At 44.1% G+C, this 21543-nt stretch overlaps 2 protein-coding genes across 2 annotated transcripts in view; both read right to left on the bottom strand.

Moving 5' to 3' along the window:
* Positions 1 to 21543, bottom strand: part of LOC115643738 (zinc finger protein 660-like) — a 579185-nt gene that overhangs the window by 458090 nt on the left and 99552 nt on the right. The gene's annotated exons all lie outside the window — the stretch shown is intronic.
* Positions 10582 to 14379, bottom strand: LOC115643737 (jmjC domain-containing histone demethylation protein 1-like). Its single transcript, XM_030547735.1, has 8 exons — positions 14298 to 14379; positions 14157 to 14204; positions 13631 to 13699; positions 12879 to 12967; positions 12301 to 12409; positions 11670 to 11778; positions 11192 to 11262; positions 10582 to 10981 (listed from the first exon to the last, which is right to left on the bottom strand). Exons 3-8 carry the CDS (start codon positions 13640 to 13642, stop codon positions 10868 to 10870), a joined length of 504 nt encoding a protein of 167 aa, XP_030403595.1. The 5' UTR covers positions 13643 to 13699; positions 14157 to 14204; positions 14298 to 14379; the 3' UTR covers positions 10582 to 10867.

The following is a 21543-nucleotide window of genomic DNA, read 5'->3' as shown; positions in this document are numbered from 1 at the left end:
ACTTTTAGCAAATATCCAATCTTAATTTAAAAACTGTCAGTGATGGAGAATCAACTACGACACTTGGTAAATTATTCTAGTGGTTAATTACTCTAGCATGGGGTTGAAAATCAGACCCTTTGAAGTCCATAAGGCTTAACAATTTTAGACGAAGGAAGTTTTATTTATTTATACATACACACACAGTCTTTATATTAAAATAGTTATACCCTAAAATAATATTTTTGTTTATAAAGAACACACCCTTACAAAAGTGATCAAGGTTCTGACCAACAATCTTAAAAACAAGAGTCAACTATAATAGTCTTACAATACATTAGCTGAATCTAAAAACACAAGGCTCAGTTCACCTCCCATGGGAATTGGAGTGGGCTCTTTGGCCCCAATCCCATGCACTCAAGTCACTTTACATACCAGAGATTATTCACGCACGTGCTTAAGTGTCTGCAGGATCAGGACCTTAGGCCTCAGTTCAAGAAAGCACCTAAGCACATGTTTAAAGCTTTAGTGCTTTCCTGGATAGCAGTGCTTTCCTGATTCAGGGCCTTAGTTCAGAAAAAAGGTAAAAGTTTTAATTTGAAGTTCAGAGAGCTCTGTTTTCATTATGGCTCATAAGGCCACAATTCACAATTAAAACAAAGCAAAGAACCATGTGGCCTTGATAGAAGAGATTAAATTATTTTAATATTTTATAAGGAGTTTAAAGTGCAACAGTTACATTTTGAAAAGTCAGTAATCAAACAAGGCTGACAGAGCACTTATTCAGAGTGAAATACATCCTGACACAGTAAGTTCTGCAATAGACTTCTGTACAGCAGTGGAATGTTCTTTGTTTGCATAAACATATATTACAAGTACAGAAGCCAGAGGTTAGTTTAACAAAACATCCAGAGGACATGTACATGCATTCATTCATTTCTGAGATAACTAGATCCTCAATTGCCACTCATTTCCATAAACTGCTTCCCAGTGAACTGTCAGATTAGTGCTCAGGATTTCACAGCCTGCCCTTCAAATGCTGAAAATTGTTATTTTATTGAATCAAAAGCATAAATAGAATTTATTCTCATCATTTCTAGCAGAGAGAACCTCAGCAATCATGAGTCTCACGAACAATGCTGAAAATGACTTACAATACACACAACAGTTTAGTACACAGTATTAAAAAGACCCTATCTGAACTGGGGATTTATCAGGCAATATAAAAATGATAGGTTCCAGCAAGTAAACACCATTCTGATGAAGAGCTGGTAGTAAAACTATTTTAATACCTGAGAAATATCACCAACTGAGTGTTCACTAACTGTATTGAGGGAGGGAAAGGCTACAGCAATTGTATAGTAGAGGGTAACAAACATTATTATATAAACTCTAACAAACAGGTTGTGTACAAAAGATTTAATTTAAAAATTGTTTGTTTCTCACAGACACCAAAAGATAGAAGGGCCAGATCCTCAGCTGGTATAAATCAACATAGCTCCACTGAAGAAAATGGGGGTGATCAGGGGTAGGATCTGATTCTTAGATTCTAGAAGATCCAAAATTTTCAGAAAGGTAGCAAGCTGCTTACCTGCTTTAAACTCCCGAGAAAGACAGCCCATGCCTGTTATCTATAGGTTTCCTTTAAGCATGGGTACAGAACTCCCAAGTAATTTCAGTGGGAGTCTGACTCACTTAAGGACTGCAGAATTTGGCCCCTTGTTATCTCTGAGAATGAATTCAGATAGAAACGTTATACAAAGAAGATGAAGTCAAAATACTTTAAATCTATTAATCCACCAAATAGCTGTAAGATTGAAAACATTGTTGCCTAAAGCCAGTAAGTACCTGCTGGTGCACCTGTTTTTGTCTCTGGGCAAATTCTGTCCAGCAATAAGACTTATTTGCAAAGTGTATGGGGGGAGGCGCTTATGCTAGTACACAGATAGGAAATATAACTTGTCTTTACAAAAAAAAAGGGGTTATTGCACATAATCTGAAGAGGAATGAGCCGTTAGTTAACAGGAGAGTCAAGCCTCTAATTAAACTATTCTGCTTACAAACTGAAGTCCAGTGCCATTCTTTGGTCACAGTTGCAGAAATGTGCCGCCAGCTACCTTAACACAGAGGGCCTGATCCTCCTGTCTGGCAGAGCTGACCTTAGTGTAGGACTGGTGGGATGTGAGAGGGGCATAAGTCTTCAAGAATTCACAAGTCTTGAGTCTTCCTGATCCTAGTGCCTCCCTGGTGCTATTCAGACACCCACCCGCAGCACAGCTTAGAACAGCCCAGATGTTCAGTGCTGCTCTAAATTGTACCCAGCTGTTCACAGCCTTAAGGGGCCATTCCAGCAGCTGGGTAGAGTCAGAGTGCAGTGACTGGCCCCATGCTCTTTTCGCTAGGGATGGAGTGCAAAGATGAGAAGCATGCAGCTGTCACTGGCTCTATATCACCCAGGGATTCCCTGAGTAACCTGTTAAGTTGGCTTCACGGTCCTTTTTCACGTGCTGAAGCTGCTCAAAGAAGTACTAAGGATCTGGCCTAGAATGTTGAGGGAAAAAAATCATATTGGTAGAAAACACTAATCACTGAATTCAGAATTTAATTTAAGGATGAGGGTGGTCTCTATGCTCATTTCTATCTATTCAGGCTTTAATACGTTTCAGAAAAGCCAAATACTTAACACCTATTTTTAAGTTTATGGGAATGTACTATCCATTTTACATATAATTCTGATGTGCTCACAATTATTTGCATTTTCATGGTTATTTTGAGTACTAACAAATACTCTGTATCTTAACGCCAATCAATGTTAACAAATGTGGTTTATGTTATCAACTAAAGGCTAGCATGAAGCTTGCTGATATGAGACAGCATCTTCGCTTTATATTGCTAAGGCCATGTCTACATCTAAAACTTTGCAGCGCTGGTTGTTATAGCTGTATTAGTACAGCTGTATAGGGCCAGCGCTGCAGAGTGTCCACACTTACTGCTAGCAGCGCTGCAAGTGTTGTTAGATGTGGCCACACTGCAGCGCTGTTGGGAGTGATGCATTGTGGGCGGCTATCCCACAGAGCACCTCGTCCCACAGCGGCGCTGGGGCTTGTGGGAAGGGGAAGGAAGTGTGATTGTCCTTCCTGTTCCTGTTCCAACGGCCAGCGTTGCTTTGGTACACATGCGGAGCACTGTGGCAGCATTGTGACTCTACAGCGCTTTTTCTGCATTATCTTTCAAGAATGGATCCTCAGCTTCTGAATACCTTACTAATGACTATTGCCAGCACATCTCGCCTGGCTGTGGATCTATTCCTTAAGCTGCTAAATGTGCGTGCGACTGACATTGAGGAGTCGGACGATGGTACTGAATCGCATCAATGTGCAGACAGTACATTGCTAGTGGCAATAACAGACGTGCTCTGCTCCGTGGACCGGCGCGTTTGGGCTCGGGAAACCAGCACTGAGTGGTGGGATCACATCGTCCTGCAATCATGGGATGACGAGCAGTGGCTGCAGAACTTTCGTATGAGGAAAGCCACTTTCATGGCACTTTGTGATGATCTCGCCCCCAACCTGCGGCGCATGAACATGAGGTTTAGAGATGCCCTTTCTGTGGAGAAGCGGGTGGCTATTGCAATCTGGAAGCTGGCAACTCCAGACTGTTTCCGATCGGTGGCGAACCAGTTCGGAGTGGGAAAGTCCACCGTTGGAATGGTGCTGATGCAAGTTTGCAGGGCCATTAATCGAACACTGACAAGAAGAACTGTGACTCTTGGGAACGTGCAGGACATTTTAGATGGCTTTGCAGAAATGGGGTTCCCTAACTGTGGAGGGGCAGTAGATGGGACGCATATTCCTATTATCTCTCCACCCCACCTGGCATCGGAGTATATTAATCGCAAAGGGTACTTCTCCGTGGTTCTGCAAGCGCTTGTGGATCACCGTGGGCATTTCACTGACATTTACTCTGGATGGCCTGGAAAGGTGCACGATGCATGCATATTTAGGAACAGTGCCCTGTTCAGGAGGCTTAGGGCCGGGACCTTTTTCCCAGATCACAAGATAACAGTAGGGGACGTGGAAATGCCCATCGTGATTCTGGGAGACCCCGCTTACCCATTAATGCCATGGCTCATGAAACCATATACAGGGAAGCTTGACAGGAGCAAGGAACGGTTCAACTACAGGTTGAGCCGCTGTAGAATGACTGTGGAGCGTGCTTTTGGCCGTTTGAAAGCTCGCTGGCGCAGTCTGTTCGGGAAGCTAGATTTGATGGAAAGCAGCATAACTGCTGTGCTGCACCCTCCATAATATTTGTGAAGGGAAGGGTGAAAGGTTCAGTGAGGAATGGACCTCCGAGGTTAGACGTTTGGAGAATGAGTTTGCTCAGCCAGAGAGCCGGGCTAATAGGGAGGCCCAGGAAAGGGCTTCAAGGATTAGGGATGCTATAAGGGAGCAATTTGATGCGGAGAGCCAGCAGTAATGTTTGGTGCATGTGTTGTGCTTTGCTTTACCTTGCTGTGTATAATTTACCATTTCTATCACCAATAAAACATATGGAAAGAAATACAAACCAAAACCTTTTATTTGTCATACAGTAAAAAACATGTAAGGGGGTATGGGTGGCTCACAGTACATTCAGAGGTTTTACTATTTCCTATTTTACTCATTTGTCACTGTCTGATGCAACTCACCATTACTTTGCTGCAGAATGATGGGGGTGGAGTGCACTGGGTAAGAATTATACATATCTTGGTCAGTAGGTGATCTTATAGGTGTTGGTGGCAGCTGATGATAATAAGGTACTGGGTGCTGCATAAAGCTATTTTGAGGATACACAGGGGGACAAGGAACAGTGCTTTGGGAAGCCTGTGGGCTATCACGGTATATATTTGCCTGCATGGCTACAAGAGACTCAAAAGACTTGGTTTGGCGAGACAGGAGTCTCATCATCTGCCTCGCTATTCTTTTGGCAGACAATTCCTGTCTCCTGCTTTCAGTCAGCCTCCATTCATGTACAGTTTTTCTCCATTCCTCAGTCTTCCTACTTTCCCTGTTGTAGTGGTTCAGAACAGTCTTGATCAATTCCTCTTTTGATTTCCTAGGATTGCGCCTCAAATTCTGCAATCTACGTGAGGCCGGTGATACAGCTGCATTACTCGAGTTGCCTAGAAAAAATAGAGATAGAGACATGTAATACACAGGGGCATCATTGTTTATTATCAACTTTTGAAGGACATTTGAAACTGTAGGTAGCATCCCTCTCACATACCTCACATAACACTGTAGAGGTCAAGAAAGCTAAGACATGTCTAGCAATGGGGTGAGTACTTTTGCTTAAAATTCTCCCATGTTAGTGGGATGCCTTGGTTCCTGCTTGGAAGGGGGGCTGGGTGAGGAAAAAGCACCCCGCAGTACAGGGTTCCCACTTGGAAGGGGGGGTGTGGGAAGGACAGAGCACACCACAGGGCACGGTTCACGCTTGGAAGGGGGGCCGGGTGAGGAAAAAGCACCCCGCAGTACAGGGTTCCCGCTTGGAAGGGGGGGTGTGGGAAGGACAGAGCACACCGCAGGGCACGGTTCACGCTTGGAAGGGGGGCCAGGTGAGGAAAAAGCACCCCGCAGGGCACGGTTCACGCTTGGAAGGGGGGGTATGGGAAGGACAGAGCACACCGCAGGGCACGGTTCACGCTTGGAAGGGGGGCCGGGTGAGGAAAAAGCACCCCGCAGGACAGGGTTCCCGCTTGGAAGGGGGGGTGGGGGAAGGACAGAGCATACCGCAGGGCACGGTTCACGCTTGGAAGGGGGGCCGGGTGAGGAAAAAGCACCCCGCAGTACAGGGTTCCCGCTTGGAAGGGGGGGTGGGGGAAGGACAGAGCACACCGCAGGGCACGGTTCCCGCTTGGAAGGGGGGCCGGGTGAGGAAAAAGCACCCCGCAGGACAGGGTTCCCGCTTGGAAGGGGGGGTGGGGGAAGGACAGAGCACACCGCAGGGCACGGTTAACGCTTGGAAGGGGGGCCGGGTGAGGAAAAAGCACCCCGCAGTACAGGGTTCCCGCTTGGAAGGAGGGCCGGGTGAGGAAAAAGCACCCCGCAGGACAGGGTTCCCGCTTGGAAGGGGGGGTGGGGGAAGGACAGAGCACACCGCAGGGCACGGTTAACGCTTGGAAGGGGGGCCGGGTGAGGAAAAAGCACCCCGCAGTACAGGGTTCCCGCTTGGAAGGAGGGCCGGGTGAGGAAAAAGCACCCCGCAGTACAGGGTTCCCGCTTGGAAGGGGGGGTGTGGGAAGGACAGAGCACACCGCAGGGCACGGTTCACGCTTGGAAGGGGGGCCGGGTGAGGAAAAAGCACCCCGCAGGGCACGGTTCCCGCTTGGAAGGGGGGGTGGGGGAAGGACAGAGCACACCGCAAGGCACGGTTCACGCTTGGAAGGGGGGCCGGGTGAGGAAAAAGCACCCCGCAGGGCACGGTTCCCGCTTGGAAGGGGGGCCGGGTGAGGAAAAAGCACCCCGCAGGACAGGGTTCCCGCTTGGAAGGGGGGGTGGGGGAAGGACAGAGCACACCGCAGGGCACGGTTCACGCTTGGAAGGGGGGCCGGGTGAGGAAAAAGCACACCACCTGGATGCCTATGTGCTGGGAAGGGCGGGGGGGGGGGTGGATTGGGACAGAGGAAACAGAGCGCCTTGCACTGGGGAGCCGTGATTCTAGCTCCCTGCCCTAAATTATCCCTAAACTATCCACAGGCTTTCATAATGCCAGACATATCACTGCTGCGTGTTACCAAGGAAGAGAGGGAGGGTCTTCTACAGGAATGCGGATACCGCCCTGGCCCCTATGCAGCTCGCCTATGTGCGGCCATGGTCCCCCCACCCCTCACTGCACAGTGGATCGGACGAGTTAGCCTGACCGGGACAGGGACCATGGTGGCTCTCCCTATAAACTTGATAAAGCACATTGCCCAAGATCTAGCTGCAACTTTTCAAGAGATTAGTCAGGCAGATTACACAGATGTCATAGATCACATCAATGGGCTATTCCACGTTTAGGCATGCATGCAGTCAGCCATAACGAAAAATCCTGCTATCACAAAGCATTGCAATCTACTTACCACGAGCATGATCCTCAGCTTCCTCATCAACGTCCGCTTCCAGCTGCTGCGACTGGCTAGTCTCCTCAGGGCTGGAGAAGAGCTCCTGGCTGCCTGTGTCCTGAGTCTCCGGGGTGTCCCCCTCAACGCCAGTAGCATCACTGTATTCATCCTCTACACCATCCCCCACTTCTCCCTGCTCTGAACTCTCCATCGTGCTCCTAGGATTCATGGTGGGGTCACACCCAAGAATGGCATCCAGCTCCTTGTAAAACCTGCAGGTTGTGGGGGCTGCTCCTGAGCGTCGGTTTCCCTCACGGGCTTTGCAGTATGCACTCCTCATCTCCTTAATTTTTACTCTGCATTGCAAGGCGTCCTGTTCGTGGCCCCTTCTCATCATGGACTGTGATATCTGACCATAGGTATCGTAGTTTCTCCTTCTGGAGCGCAGCTGTGTTTGAACAGCCTCATCTCCCCACACACTAATTAGATCCTGCAGCTCTGCTTTGGTCCATGCTGGGGCTCGTTTGTTGCGTGGAGGCATGGTCGCTGAATGATTGATTGATTAATTGCACTCCACGCCTGACTGAGCAAACAGGAAGGTGATTTTTGAAATTTCCCGGGGCATTTAAAGGAGGGGTCAGGTGAGCACAGGGCAGAGGAGTTTTCTTGATTACCAGAGAGGTATCCTCAGGTATGCTGGGATACCTGCTTATTCCACGGAGGTCAAGAAAAGCGCTGGTAAGTGTCTACATTGGATTACCAGCGCTGGATCACCAGCGCTGGATCCTCTACACCCGAGACAAAACGGGAGTACGGCCAGCGCTGCAAACAGGGAGTTGCAGCGCTGGTGATGCCCTGCAGATGTGTACACCTTCAAAGTTGCAGCGCTGTAACTCCCTCACCAGCGCTGCAACTTTCTGATGTAGACAAGCCCTAAATCACTAATTTTACTTCTTCTTGTTCCACAGCAGATTTGTATTTGTTTTTATTACACATTATTGGCAAAATGTGAACCCTAGTTCTGGGGTGCCCATACTGACACACCTACAGGTGATATCCTCACCTCCACTCTGGCCCCTTTACACTGAGTAAAATGGACTGGACAGGCATAAAGAAGCTTGAAAGCCCCAGTTCCAGCTAAGCAAGGTTTCCTCCGGTGCAGGCTCTGCACAAGACAGCCATAAGACTGCCCTGTGAGGATCCTCTCACAAACCCTGACATAGGGAGTGTACTGAGAGTGGGTCCAGGAGTGGGAGGGGTGAATTGGAGGACAGGGCCATGACATGCAGTACTGTCGAGATTCCAGGTAGTGCTGTGACCCATTGGTAGGGCCCTATCAAATTCACAGCAGTGAAAAATGCATCACGGACTGTGAAATCTGGTCTCGCCCCATGCAATCTGGTCTTTTGTGTGCTTTTACCCTATACCATACAGATTTCACACAGGAGACCAGCATTTCTCAAATTGGGGGTCCTGACCCAAAAGGGAGTTGCAGGGCAGTCACAAGGTTATTTTAGGGGGGATCATGGCACTGCCACCCTTACTTTTGTGCTGCCTTCAGAGCTGGGTGGCTGGAGAGTGGTGGCTGTTGGCCAGGTACTCAGCTCTTGAGGCAGCACCCCATCAGCAGCAGAGCAGAAGGGTGGCAATACCATACCATGCCACCTTTACTTCTGCACTGCTGTCTTCAAAGCTGGGTGGCTGGAGAGTGGTAGCTTCTGACTGAGGGCCCAGCTCTGCAGCAGTAAGGGTGGCAACACCATACCATGCAATCCCTACTGGTGGCAGCTCTGCCTTCAGAGCTGGGCTCCCGCCCAGCAGCCACCACTCTCCAGCCACCCAGCTCTGAAGGCAGCATCGCCACCTGCAGCAGCACAGAAGTAAGGGTAACAGTATCACAATCCTCCCTACAATAACCTTGTGTCCCTGCCCACAGGTCCTTTTTGGGTCAGGATCCCTACAATTACACCACCATGAAATTTCAGATTTATATAGCTAAAATAATAACATTTACTATTTTTAAAATCCTATGCAATTGACCAAAATGGACCGTGAATTTGGTAAGGATGTACCCATAGGGCAGTGCTGGGAGTCTAACATAATTTCCGTAGCCCTGGGGGGGTCTAAGTTATTCTGGGGGCCGTTTCAGTCCCTGGAGCAGCCAAAGATCAGGACAGTGCAAAGATGGTTAAGGCCGCCTTAGTCACCCTCCCCTTAGATTCAGAGTTATCTGCTACACTTCCTAGAGGGGCCACACAAAATCTCACCCCTAGCATGTGATTTGTCAGATGTTCTGCAGCTCCCTCTGATTTCATTTAGTGCTCTAGACACCCAACACCTCTGAAAATCAAGCCCTGCTCTTCTCCCCCCGCCATGTCCGGGCTGCACAGACATTTCCCAACCGCCCCTCCCGCAGCCTCCGCCCGGCCCCACGGGGGGGTTAATGCGGGACTCTCCCCCTCCCCGATCTGCGCATGCCCAGAGCCCCCACGGCACAAACCCTTCTCCGGCCCCGCGCGAGCCAGGCAGAGGCGGAGCGACCCGCGTGCGTTTGCAGCTTGGCTTCTTCGCTCCCACCCAACGCCACTTCCGGTCCAGGGAGAGTCAGGAACTACATCTCCCAGCCTGCCCCGGGGGCGCTTCCGCTTTTTCTAGCCCAGGGAAGGGAGGTCCCCAGGGCCAGCCTGACCCTACCCGCCCCGCTCCTCCTGTGCCCCGGCCCCGCCCCCTCTCCCAGCCGGGGCCTCCCCGACCCGCCCCCGCCTCTTCCCGGGGAGCGGCAGAGCTGGGAGGGCTTGTGACCCCCACATAATAACACCCCCCCGGCAGGAGCGTGTCCACCCCACGCGTGTCCCCGCCCCACAGTGCCTCGCGGGCTGCGCTCCCGGCTCCGGGATCTGCTCCAGCTCTGCAGCCTGTAGGGCAGCGACACGCGTGGGGAGGACTCACTCCTGCCGGGAGGGGCCGGTGTAATGTCAGTTTCCCAACTAGCTTCAGTTTCTGCCACATAAGGAAACCATCTGTGCTCCTGCTCAGGAATTGCTGCCGCCTGGTCCATGAGGTTGCAAATCGGGAGGGATGGAGTTTGTGGTCGAAAACACTCACAATCTGCTTCCTCCACCTGGTCCATGAGGTTGCAAATCGGGATGGATGGAGTTTGTGGTCAAAAACACTCACGATCTGCTTCCTCCTGGCTAATGTACCAAATTGACCCATTGGGTGATCGAGGCAGGCTCTTTCGCTTTTTTGTGTGTGAATACATGTAAAGGGAAGTAAGGTTTGGGGGTACAGGGCACACCCCTGACCCCAAGGTGATAACCAGAGTGGCCCCTTTCATTGTTTCCACTGGCTTCCTCCTTGCTTAGTTCCAATGACATGGCTGCCTATGCACCTGTCACTGGTCCGGGGATGGTTGCAAATCAGGAGGGATGGAGTTTGTGGTCGAAAACACTCATGATCTGCTTCCTCCTGTCTAATGGGCCAAATTGACCTATTGGGTGATTGAGGCACGCTCTTTCGCTTTCTTGTGTATGAATACATGAAAAGGGAGGTTAGGTTTCGGGGTATGGAGCACTCCTATGATGACACCACTTTCATTTTTTAAAATTACTTTTAAAATTTTATAGTTTGCATTATATATATGGACAGAAATACAGAGAATAATTTATTTAACATCAAGAACATTTATTATAATCTGATGTATACATAGAAATATATTTCTTTGGGTTGCATTATGTTTTGAACAAGAGGCAGTTAATGGGTTTTCTTTATTGCCTTTTTTCTTTTTGTTAATGAAGTGAACTATGCACATGTCTTGTAGTTGTACTCTTTCTTCTCATATGTCAGGTTTTCTTGATTGTTTCCTTCTGTAATGCATGGTATATGTGCCCACCTCTTGCAAGAATCACACTGGACCTTTGATAAGTAAGAATTAAGAAATTAAATCACAGAAGTTATGTTATACATACTTTGCATTGACTCATCCTATTCCTTCCACATGTGAACATTACCTAATATATAACTATCGGCATGAAGAAAATGTTTAATGTTGTGTAATTTTTACAAGAATCATGATCCTTACGCAGTTTATGGCATATATTTCCCATGTAATTCTATGTTTCTTACCATCGTGCAATCCTCACTTTCTTTTTCACAGTCGATAAGGTTGCAGTATATGCAGTAGTCCTCCATGCTTTCTTAAAAATAAATATAGCATTACGAAATGATGAATACGTTACGACCAACACTGAAAATGCTAAACTTGATGTATTAATTGTCAATATTGTAATCCAGTCAATGGTTTGAACACACATATCTTTTCCTTTTTTTGGAATATTTTTTTCAAATTTTAACTTTACTACACCTGTATCTAAAAATTCAAATTTCATTTAACTGGTCGATCAATAGTAATCATTCACCCCATTCACATTTTTGTGTACTTAAAGATATTATTGATTCATAGTCACCATTTCAGAAGCAAACCTGTGAGATATCCCACTTTGGGGTTATTAAGATAACTGTCTGTTATGTGACAGAATTCCACTCTTCATGTTATCCTCACATGTGCCTAATGAGTCCACAATACATGGTAGAAAGTAATTACCTGACTCCTTCATTGGAAGAATTGCTATATGTCTTCTAAACGCAGTATTAGCCTTCTGTGTTGTTTCCACTGTACTGATGTCTTTGTGCTGCAAATATGTTTCTGCAAACTAACAACACTGATATTTAGAATAAACCTCATACTTACCATAGGTGAAAGTGGGCTGGTCCAGTGTACCAGTAAGAATTGGCCACTGGCTCCAGACCATACATGGCTGACGTTACACGTCCGATGTGGCAGTGCTTTATGCTTTAACAGCACTGCCCCCTTTATCCCCTCCCCCCCGCATCTGCGGCCCTGCCATATGGTATGGCAATGCTGTTAAATGCTCCTGGCAGGGCTGCCTACTGTGGAGGACCAAAAGGGGCTCTGGGTTACAGTGATTTACAAGGGCCTGGTGCTCCTGGCCACTGCAACAGCAGCTGTCAGGAAGAGCTGGATGGTAGAATCTGGTCCCCCAGCACCGCACCTGCCACTGGACAATCCATCCCTTCTTGTGGTCACAAGTCCACCACCATCCACCATGGCTAGGACACCAGTGCAGTGCCCACTGGTAATCTCTGGCATTTACTTTCACCATGGATAATTAAACATACATAACCAATAATAATGCCAATTTGGTATTCAATACCTTTAAGATGAGTGGTCCACAGTTGTGACCATCATTTTGTCTGGGATGCTCCACAATTTTACTGTTCCAATCAGATGAGGATTTACTAGTTAATCGTTTGATGAAGTTTCTGAAATTGTTAGAGAGTACATTAGCAGACTGTATAAATGAGCTTTGCTTTCCGTTATTTCCCACTCTGGTTTCTGGACATAGATAAAAATCCATTCTCTCGCTTTTTACTTAGTCATTGAAATGACTTATTGCTCACATATAGACACACTTGTTTTCATATTATTGTCTCACACTTACACAGTGTGTCACCTGAGTTGCTGTGCCCCATGTTGATAATAACACATTCTCAATCATGCAACATGCTACTGTTTCGTGTGTGTCCACATTCTGTGAAGTCGGTGCCCAGAGTCACATCACACAGGTTCTCTAAGTTCATTATTAAGCACATTCAGTACAAGTACATGCTGTTTCAATGTTCATTTGTAGCTAATAGGAAGACATTGTTCCCATTATTGTAACATTCCCTTTAAAAAAATTTCAATGGAACAGTTAGTGTCCACTGTGAAAGTAAGTATCTAATAAATCACCTCCAATTCCTCAGGCATGTTCTTTCATATCTGATCTCATCACACAAGGGGTCAATTATTAACAATTCCTTTTTTTTCATCAAGGCTATCTGTAAGTTTAAATATATTCATAAAATGTATTAGTAATGTGATTATTTCAAAAAATTTATACTAATTCATCAACAATCAGTATGCAATTAACATATTTTCGTTTGTAATGTAACAGTAACACACAACATATAAGCATATTGTGAAATCAATCAACTCTTTGCAGAATGTATTCTTCCATGTTACATGAACAATGTAAATTGACAGTATCAATTTATTTTTAACAATCACATTCCACTTTCCTTAGCATCCACTGAAGTCCCAGAAAACCCGCAGCACGGGAAATTATATCACCACTACCATAGTTGTGTTACAAATCTCTTATTTATTGCCACATTTATTGCCCATAATCCAGAAGCACAATACAAAACATCTTACCACAAGAACCCAATGACCTGGTGTGTGGTAAGGAAGCAGTAATATATCATTTTGAAGTAATTCACTCTGTTTTTATTTAAAAGAAATTAGAAATGTAATTATAGTTTCCAGTGAGGCAAACCATGAGATATACATTATACTGTATTTCCCAAATTCTTTACATGTATTACTATTAGACTATTCCCCCACATCAAACATATCATTGTATTTGCTGTCACACTGCATTTAACTCAGTGACTGAAATTGTTCTTTTTTCATTTTATGTATGAAAGTGTGTTAATATTTACCTTCACTTTCATTTGCGTAGCTCTGCCTGAGAGAATGGCAGTGGAAACTACTGATGAGATGGCTTGTACCTGTTGACAGTCAACAAAGCTATTACTGCATTAATAATTGTGGCACGTAAAGAACATAATGCATTTAATATAGACAGACATGAAACCGATCCTTAGTGTTACAAATCAGATACGTATATGTAAGAGAGTCCTATAAAAACAAAATGATTTGTAATCAATGTGCTCTGTCTTACTTCCTTTAAAAAGTGACTAAGCTGTTTGCATACTTGTGTTCAATTAATGGACTACTGAACTGTACAGCAGAACTAATGTGGCCCTCTATTGTATGTCCGATATGCACCTCCAAATACATTTTAGTAAATGTTTGGCAGCGGTATATACACAGAAATGTTGAAATTTCAGGTGTCTGTTGATATTTCAAGGGCATTTGGACTTAAATATGTTGTGCCACATATTCCCGTGATTGTTTACTTAGTGCATCAGTGTATTGTGTCATGTATCACAGTAACTAGCCTACCTTTCCATCTGCTTTCTCAACTACACAGCTCAAAAATGCATCAATAACCTACAACACATGATGGAAGAAAAGCACAATTACGATGGTATTTGAGTAATCAATCACATCAACAAATACATGTTTACTGGTACTTAAATGCACCTCATCACTTATCCAGCTTCTTGGTTTCAGGCAATGAAATGAAGAGCCATACAATTTTATGTTTCTCACTTTTGGCCTCCAGTCTCTCTGTGTGTTTGCTGGTCATTAACAATTTTACTAGGAAAAAAATATTAACACGTATTACATGCATGGTAATACAGTTTCCTTTTTCTCTGCTTTAATACTGTCAATGCCTCCACTTTGTACATGAAAACCTTTAATATAGTTCAAGTTATAAAGTATGTTAATGTGTTTAAGAAAGATGCGGTATCCAATTACCTTTCAGAAGCCATTGCTTGTCTTCCACTTCCTCTGTAAGCATGTCATCAAAACTGTCATCAGCATCACTTGTATCATTGTTTGACACATCTTGCCCTATATATTCCTCTTTTTGTATTGCTGTGACCTCTATGTTTTCCACTTTGCTGTCATGAGATACAGTGAAATCCACTTCTCTAATCTGTTCCGTGGGTGTTTCTGGTTCAGTGTCACCAACTCCAATTTCAGTTCCAGTTTTTCCCTCTGATGTGCTTTCGGCAGCTAATGTTGTTGGCTCTTTTACTGGTTTTAAGTGTGCAATACTGTACATGGTTCCTAACTGTTTCCCTGAGATGGTTTGTAATTTCACTCTCTTACCTTCAACACTCATAATTTTGTATGGTCCCCGATATTTAGATTCCAATACTCCTCCTTTTCTTGTTCTCTGTCTAGCATTCAGTAACAGAACAGAGTCCCCAACTTCAAATGTTATTTCCCCATATTTAGAAGTCTTTCTTTTAGCATAATGTCTTTGTTGTTTTTCTTGTGCTTTTGCAATGTTACTTAGGGCCAGTGCAATGTCAGCGTCATGTCTCGATTTCATATTCATGCTGTACTCTTTGCAGAAATCTTCCCCGAACATATTCAGATCTGAGATCTTTGTAAACAAATGGAGAAGTGGTTGTATTTGTAAAATGAAGGCACACAGAATGCCATATGTACATGAAAGGTGCTGGGAATAACATACACTTCCCGTGTAATTATCTAAGACATCTTCTGGAAACACTGCATCATCACCAAACATTAGTCGGAAAGGTGAAATTTTTGTTGTTGCATGTATTTTAGTTCACAAAGAAAACAAAATGGGTTCAAGTAATTTATCCCAATTACTCCCATTGTTATCAACCATCTTCCGCAGTGCTCTGTAACAAAGGCACATTGATTTGATTGTTTAAGAAAAGAAAGTCACATGTACGGTCTTGTTTGAAACAGATCATACACAATCCAAAAGGTGTAATACGTAATGAAAAAGATTTCCGTGTAACACATTGCTTTTGAAGATTTTTTTGTGAGTTGCATCTTCTAGTATAGCACATTCTACTTGCCATTATTACTGTACGATTCCTACCATTCACTTACCTTTTTATGGATTTATTAGCGTTTTCAGCCAAGCCATTGGTTTGTGGGTGGTACGGACTGGTGAAGCTACGTTCTATTCCCAATTTATTACAAACATACAAGTTAAGCTGAAAGAAAAAAAAGTTACACCATAAACGTACATATAGACTTGTGTAGAGGAATGTTCCTTTGCGTATGGGCCACTACTTTTATGTGTAATTAGCAACAGGAATAGCTGTCTTCTCATATTTGTTTTGGAAACAAGTAGTTGTTCGTTTCTTTGTTAGATATGAAGAAAAATAATTTTATAACAACACTGATGGTGACCAACAGCAGTTTATATATATAAAAAGAAAAGATGGTGGTTGTTTGAGATCTATGGGTGACCTGACAGTGAGTTTGAGTACATAGTACAAATAACCAGAAAAAAAGAAATCATTACCTTATTATTGAATTCTGCACCACGATCTGTCAGTATCCACTCTGGGCATCCACGTCGAAGAATCATGCTGAACATGATCTGTACCACCTCAAATGACGACTTATTTCTAAGTGGAAAGGCTTCCATCCATCTTGAAAGATAATCTATGGCTGTAAGTATATACTGGTATCCATCCTTTGTTACTGGTAACGGTCCTATTAAATCCATTCCCACCAATTCCCAGATCCAAGTGACCTACATACAAGGGTACCAGTTACAGTCATACTTCACATGTTTATTACTAAATATTCTTAATGAACCCATATGTCAGAAGCAGATACACAATGTAATATGGTTAAAACAGCCATAGAATCCAAATGAAAGCCCACTTTTAAATGCAGAAGAAAAAGAAAGAAAGAATAAAGAAACAAAAAGAAGTGCAGGAATGAGTGATTGAAAACAATGTCAGAGTAAAGCAGAAGAAATATCCCCAGCCAGTGCGAAGGCGTATTAGAGGTAATTGCTGCACTATGCTGTGCCACTTACATGCATTGGACTTGTTTCAAAATCAAACTCTCATTGTATTGCAGAAATAACCATGGATAATGATAAACAATAACATGTCTGATTCAAAAATTCACCTTTATGCTTTTCAAGGTGGTATCCAGCTTTGATTGCTTTCCCTCTTTCTGGCAAGTCAGACACTGTGCAACCTGTTTTTGATGGAACAATATGATGACATGAACATTTCGTTATGGAAATAGTATCACAAGGGAACAGAGTTCACATTTGCACACCAAATATACTTTTATATTTCTTTCATTCATTTTGAACTTCTATTTCAATTATAAATACCATTCATCAGCATTTTTTTTCATTACTTTACATACCCAATTGGCAATGTCTTTTGTCATCCCTGGCCAATAGTATTTTGATGTCAGCACATTCCTGGTTTTGAATATTCCAAGATGTCCACCCTCTGGACTGTCATGATACCTTTTAAAGAGTTGCAGGGCTTCTTTCATGGTATGTACAACGACAACCTTTCTTCCTTTTGCTGAATGGAACAATCTCCCCTCTGTTGATCATAGAAGATGGAGCACAGAGGATGATTAAAGTTTATCTGGGCCCTGGGACAGAGCAAGTGTTGGGCCCCTACCCACCCTGTCCACTGGCTACACCACCTATGGCCTTATCCCTTTCGTCCTCTTCCCCAGGATTGCAGCCAAGTTACACCTGGGCTCCCCACCATTTTGCCGGGCCCACAATTCCTTGGCTCATTTCCCACCCACCCTGCTGTCCCACACAGCATCAGGACTGGAGAAGCTCTGTCCCTGTGTCACGGCCATACCAGGGAGTGAGAACTTCTCCAGTCCCAGGGCCGTGGTGGAGTTTTGGATCCTGCGGTTCTTTAGGGGACTAAAAGCAGAGTGCTGTGGAGTTTCCTGCCCCACCAAGCACATCTCCTGGAGATGGGGTCAGGCATAGGGGCTTCCCCTGCTGCCTTGTGGCTTCTGCCAGGGCTGGGGTGTGGGAAAAGTGTTTAACTTAAGCTATAAGTGGTTATTGGCAAAACCATTGATTAATTAAAAGGCATATGGCTATCAAAGACATCTGTATACAGTCTGGTTCATAATGCCTTGAGTACAAGGGGGAAATTACAGTGTATAGCAGGGCTGCCCGGGGGGGGGGGCAAGTGGGGCAATTTGCCCTGGGCCCCACACGGGCCCCTACAAGAGCTTTTCAGGGCCCCTGAAGCAGGGTCCTTCACTTGCTCCTTGTGCCCTGGAAAACTCTCGAGGGGCCCTGGCCCCCAGAGCTTCTTCCACTGTTGGTCTTCACCAGTGGGGGGGTCCTTCCTCCAGGGCAGAGGGACGCCCCACAGCTGAATTACTGCTGAAGCAGGGCCCCCCTGCCACCAGAGACCACAGGCACCAGAATCCTCTGGGCGGCCCTGGTGTATAGTTAGAAGTTTTTGCTCATTGAACATATAGTGATTGTTGGTGGTGCTTGCAGCAGACCGGATAACATAATTACGAAATGAAACAAAGTCATCAGTTTTTTTAAAAATAAAATTTAGACTCATTTCTCACACAACTGCACAGCACACTCCTTTTGTTGCACCACTGGCATAGACAGATTTTCTGGAAAATTTTAATAAAAATAGAGATCCAAATTCCAGTCCCATTGAAGGTAAAGTTAACACTCCAAATAATCCCAGCGTTGGGACATCATGACCATCATTTACAGGCTGAAGTTTCCTGTGTTATATGTCAGTACTATCTTAAAACAAATGTTCCTTACCTTCCAATGAAAAGTTGACAGCATATCGACGCAGGTTCAGTCTGCCTGCTTTATTCATTCCTTCAGGATATGTGCTACTCCTTATGTATGCCAAAACATTTGCAATTTTTTCTTCAAAAGATTTCCCTGAGAATTGTTTACAAGAGAAAACAGTTACTTAAGTGCAAACATGGCATATCAATGCATATAAGACTCAAGGTTGAGTTAGAAGGTAAGCGATGTACATTGCAAACCCATAAGCAGGGTAAACCTAAATCAACAATACATCGTTCATCGGCCAGTGACATGACAGACATAAATAAATTGCAGGCATGTGCATAATTCTGAAATATCTGTGGCTTGCAAATTTTGGCTGTATTTGCTCAATGAAGAGTGAATGTTATCAGAGATAAGGAGATCACTACAAGATTGTAACAATGTATAGACATAGTGACTCAGGACAGTAAATGTAGCAGCAAAAAAATGTCAATAAAAAAAACAAGCAGAGTTGCTTGAAGATAATGGGTTTTGAAAAAATATGTAATATTTAATAATATATGGGGATATACTTATGTCACAGAACTAGGTCATTGAGTCCAGTCCCCTGCCTTCACTATCAGGACCAAGTACTGTCCCTGACAGGTTTTTTTGGCCTTTTTTTTTTTTTTTTTTTGCCATGATCCATAAATGGTCCCCTTAAGGATTAGGCTCCCAACCCTGGCTTTAGCAGGCCAATGCTCAAAACACTGAGGTAGCCCTCCCCTCCATGGGAACACATGGAAAAATTCTACTTACTTGCCATTATGTGTATTGAGGTAATTTTTTGCTTGGTGCAACTTTTTTGGAGAAAATAGTTGTCTGGAAATCTGAAGAATCTGAAATAGAGACACCTCTATAACATACACATATCAGTATCACCTCATTCTCAGCAATGTCTTTAATCTATCGTTTTAATGGAATTAAACTAATCAATCCTAACATAATGTTACTTGATTATCTAAGAAATTAGATCCCATCATCTAAATTGTTTTACACACTGCAAAATTTCTTATATATCAGCCTAAGAAAATAAAAAAAAACAGACACCACACAGATAAACAATATAGAAATTAGGAGCAATAAAGAAATCACCATGATTACAGGCATGCAAACCATTTAAGAAATGATTATACAGTTATTGTAAAGATTCTTTATTATTCAGGCAGTTAGCCAGGAATACCTTTAGTATTTCTGTACTTTTACCAAATTTGCCCATTACTTGGGGTATGCTCATTTATTGGGGTTACTTGTCTGGGTTCTCCCCCTGATAATTCTACTGTTCTGGAGGGGGGTGGTTGTGTAACTCGATCAATGTACTCATTGTGTGCCCAATGGAATGAGTCAAACAGCACTTTCAAGCTGACACCTTTATTTGTCCCAGATGTAGCATGTCCCTATCCCCATCTTTATATCACAAGGAGAGCCTAAACAAAGTAAGTTACATTTTTACAGTTTAATACCTGAGTTAGAAAAGGAAACAGAGAGAGAAAATGAGGAAACTCACCCACTCCAGGAAGCTTGAACTCCTGAGTCTTCACTGATGATCTTAGCTCACAATCTTGAATCTGTCAGGAATAGATGTGGTTACCTAAGGAAGTGGTGGAATCTCCTTCCTTGGAGATTTTTAAGATCAGGCTTGACAAAGCCCTGGCTGGGATGATTTAGTTGGGGATTGGTCCTGCTGTGAGCAGGGGGTTGGACTAGATACCTCCTGAGGTCCCTTCCAACCCTGATATCCTATAATTCTATTCTCTGATTCTAACTCAGGCAGAATTTGGGTCTATGCATGCATAAGAATTCTTACTTAAGAGTGAGCAAATGGTTTTGTAGAGAAAATATGCAATAGGTTGAATTGGTTGAAGGGAGAGCAGTAGATTTGTTTATGGGTAAACCGATGACTGCAGGAATTTCTTTAGGCTAGATAATAGGAGCTGATCACTTCTTACTATGGGTGATGTTTCTTCAGGGGGCTGACAATGAAATTTGTCTGCTTCAGTATTTTGGATATCAATCAGATATCAATCAGAGTTTCAACACTAGAATTTGTCTAACTGCTAAAGTGGGTGTGAATGAGGGTAGGGGAGTTGCCTCAAGCTTGTCATCAGGGTTGTAGGTATGTCTCACACCTCCATTGACTGCTCCATGCAAGTTTTTTGTCTGATCACTTTTGGTTTGGGGGAACAGACAGGATACTTGTGCCTTAGTTACCAAAGAAGACAGGTATTATCTGTGACTGCTGAGTTCTTAACAGGATATTGATCATAAAATATTTAACCATATGTTGTGACTACTTACATTAAAGAAATCCATTCCATCTTAGTTTAGGAGAGAGAGCAGTGATTGACCAATAATAATCTGGTGTTGCAGATCCCCGTAGTACAATTATTTTTTCTTCTCCACTGTCAGTGCAGCTTTTATTTTGGTGAGTTTTGCACAAAGATGCAGAAATGTGGACCATCCAAAAGTTCTGCAGCCACTGGTCATCAGCCCAAGGCTTCATTGTTGCAGAAGAGTTTTGCACTTGGGAAGGTTCTAAGATGACACCATATAATAAACTTACTGAATATTTGTGAATCAGTTTCTACACACAAGCAATGACGTGTGAAAATAGGACTGTAAGAGCTGAGTTCACAGGCAAGATAAATGCAGCAAAAGGCAATTCTAAAATTTGTGAACTGTTGTGAGACTTCACATAGACAAATAGTTATGAGAGAGTCTTTTAAATACTGAAAATGTGTGATGCAGAGTTTGATGGAATGTAGGGAAATTATTTCACTGCATTATGTCTCCTGTAGAAAGAAAGTAGCACTGGGGCAGCAGATTTTAATATTTTTTGGTGGGATCCAGAAAAGGTCCAAGGGCGTTTTGCTATGGGAGGGGGCTTGAGGTCAGTACTGAGTTTACGATGGTGCCAATGGTGCCATGGCAACAGGCCCATCCTGCATCACGTTGCAGACACAGTGCTCAGAATTAAGCGATGTTCTCAGGACTATTGTGCTCTATACTAGTTTTCAATTGCCTGATAAATGTTTCAGCCATGCTACCTTTTCACTCAGCTATATCCTGATTTGTGGTGACTGGGAATGGCGGACACAGGCAGGGAGTGTAGTAGATGCCAATTTGAGG

The sequence above is a fragment of the Gopherus evgoodei genome, unplaced genomic scaffold (assembly GCF_007399415.2).
Source record: "Gopherus evgoodei ecotype Sinaloan lineage unplaced genomic scaffold, rGopEvg1_v1.p scaffold_69_arrow_ctg1, whole genome shotgun sequence".
NCBI lineage: Eukaryota > Metazoa > Chordata > Testudines > Testudinidae > Gopherus > Gopherus evgoodei.
Note: the sequence above shows the minus strand (reverse complement) of the source record. Positions and strands in the feature narration are given on the sequence as shown.

Excerpts from the sequence above, each read along its gene's own strand:
- LOC115643737 (XM_030547735.1), bottom strand. Across the intron at positions 12,410-12,878 it reads ACATGCCTGAGGAATTGGAG|AAACTTCATCAAACGATTAA; the intron begins GTGATTTATTAG and ends TAACAATTTCAG. Across the intron at positions 11,779-12,300 it reads GTGGACCACTCATCTTAAAG|TTTGCAGAAACATATTTGCA; the intron begins GTATTGAATACC and ends CAGTGTTGTTAG.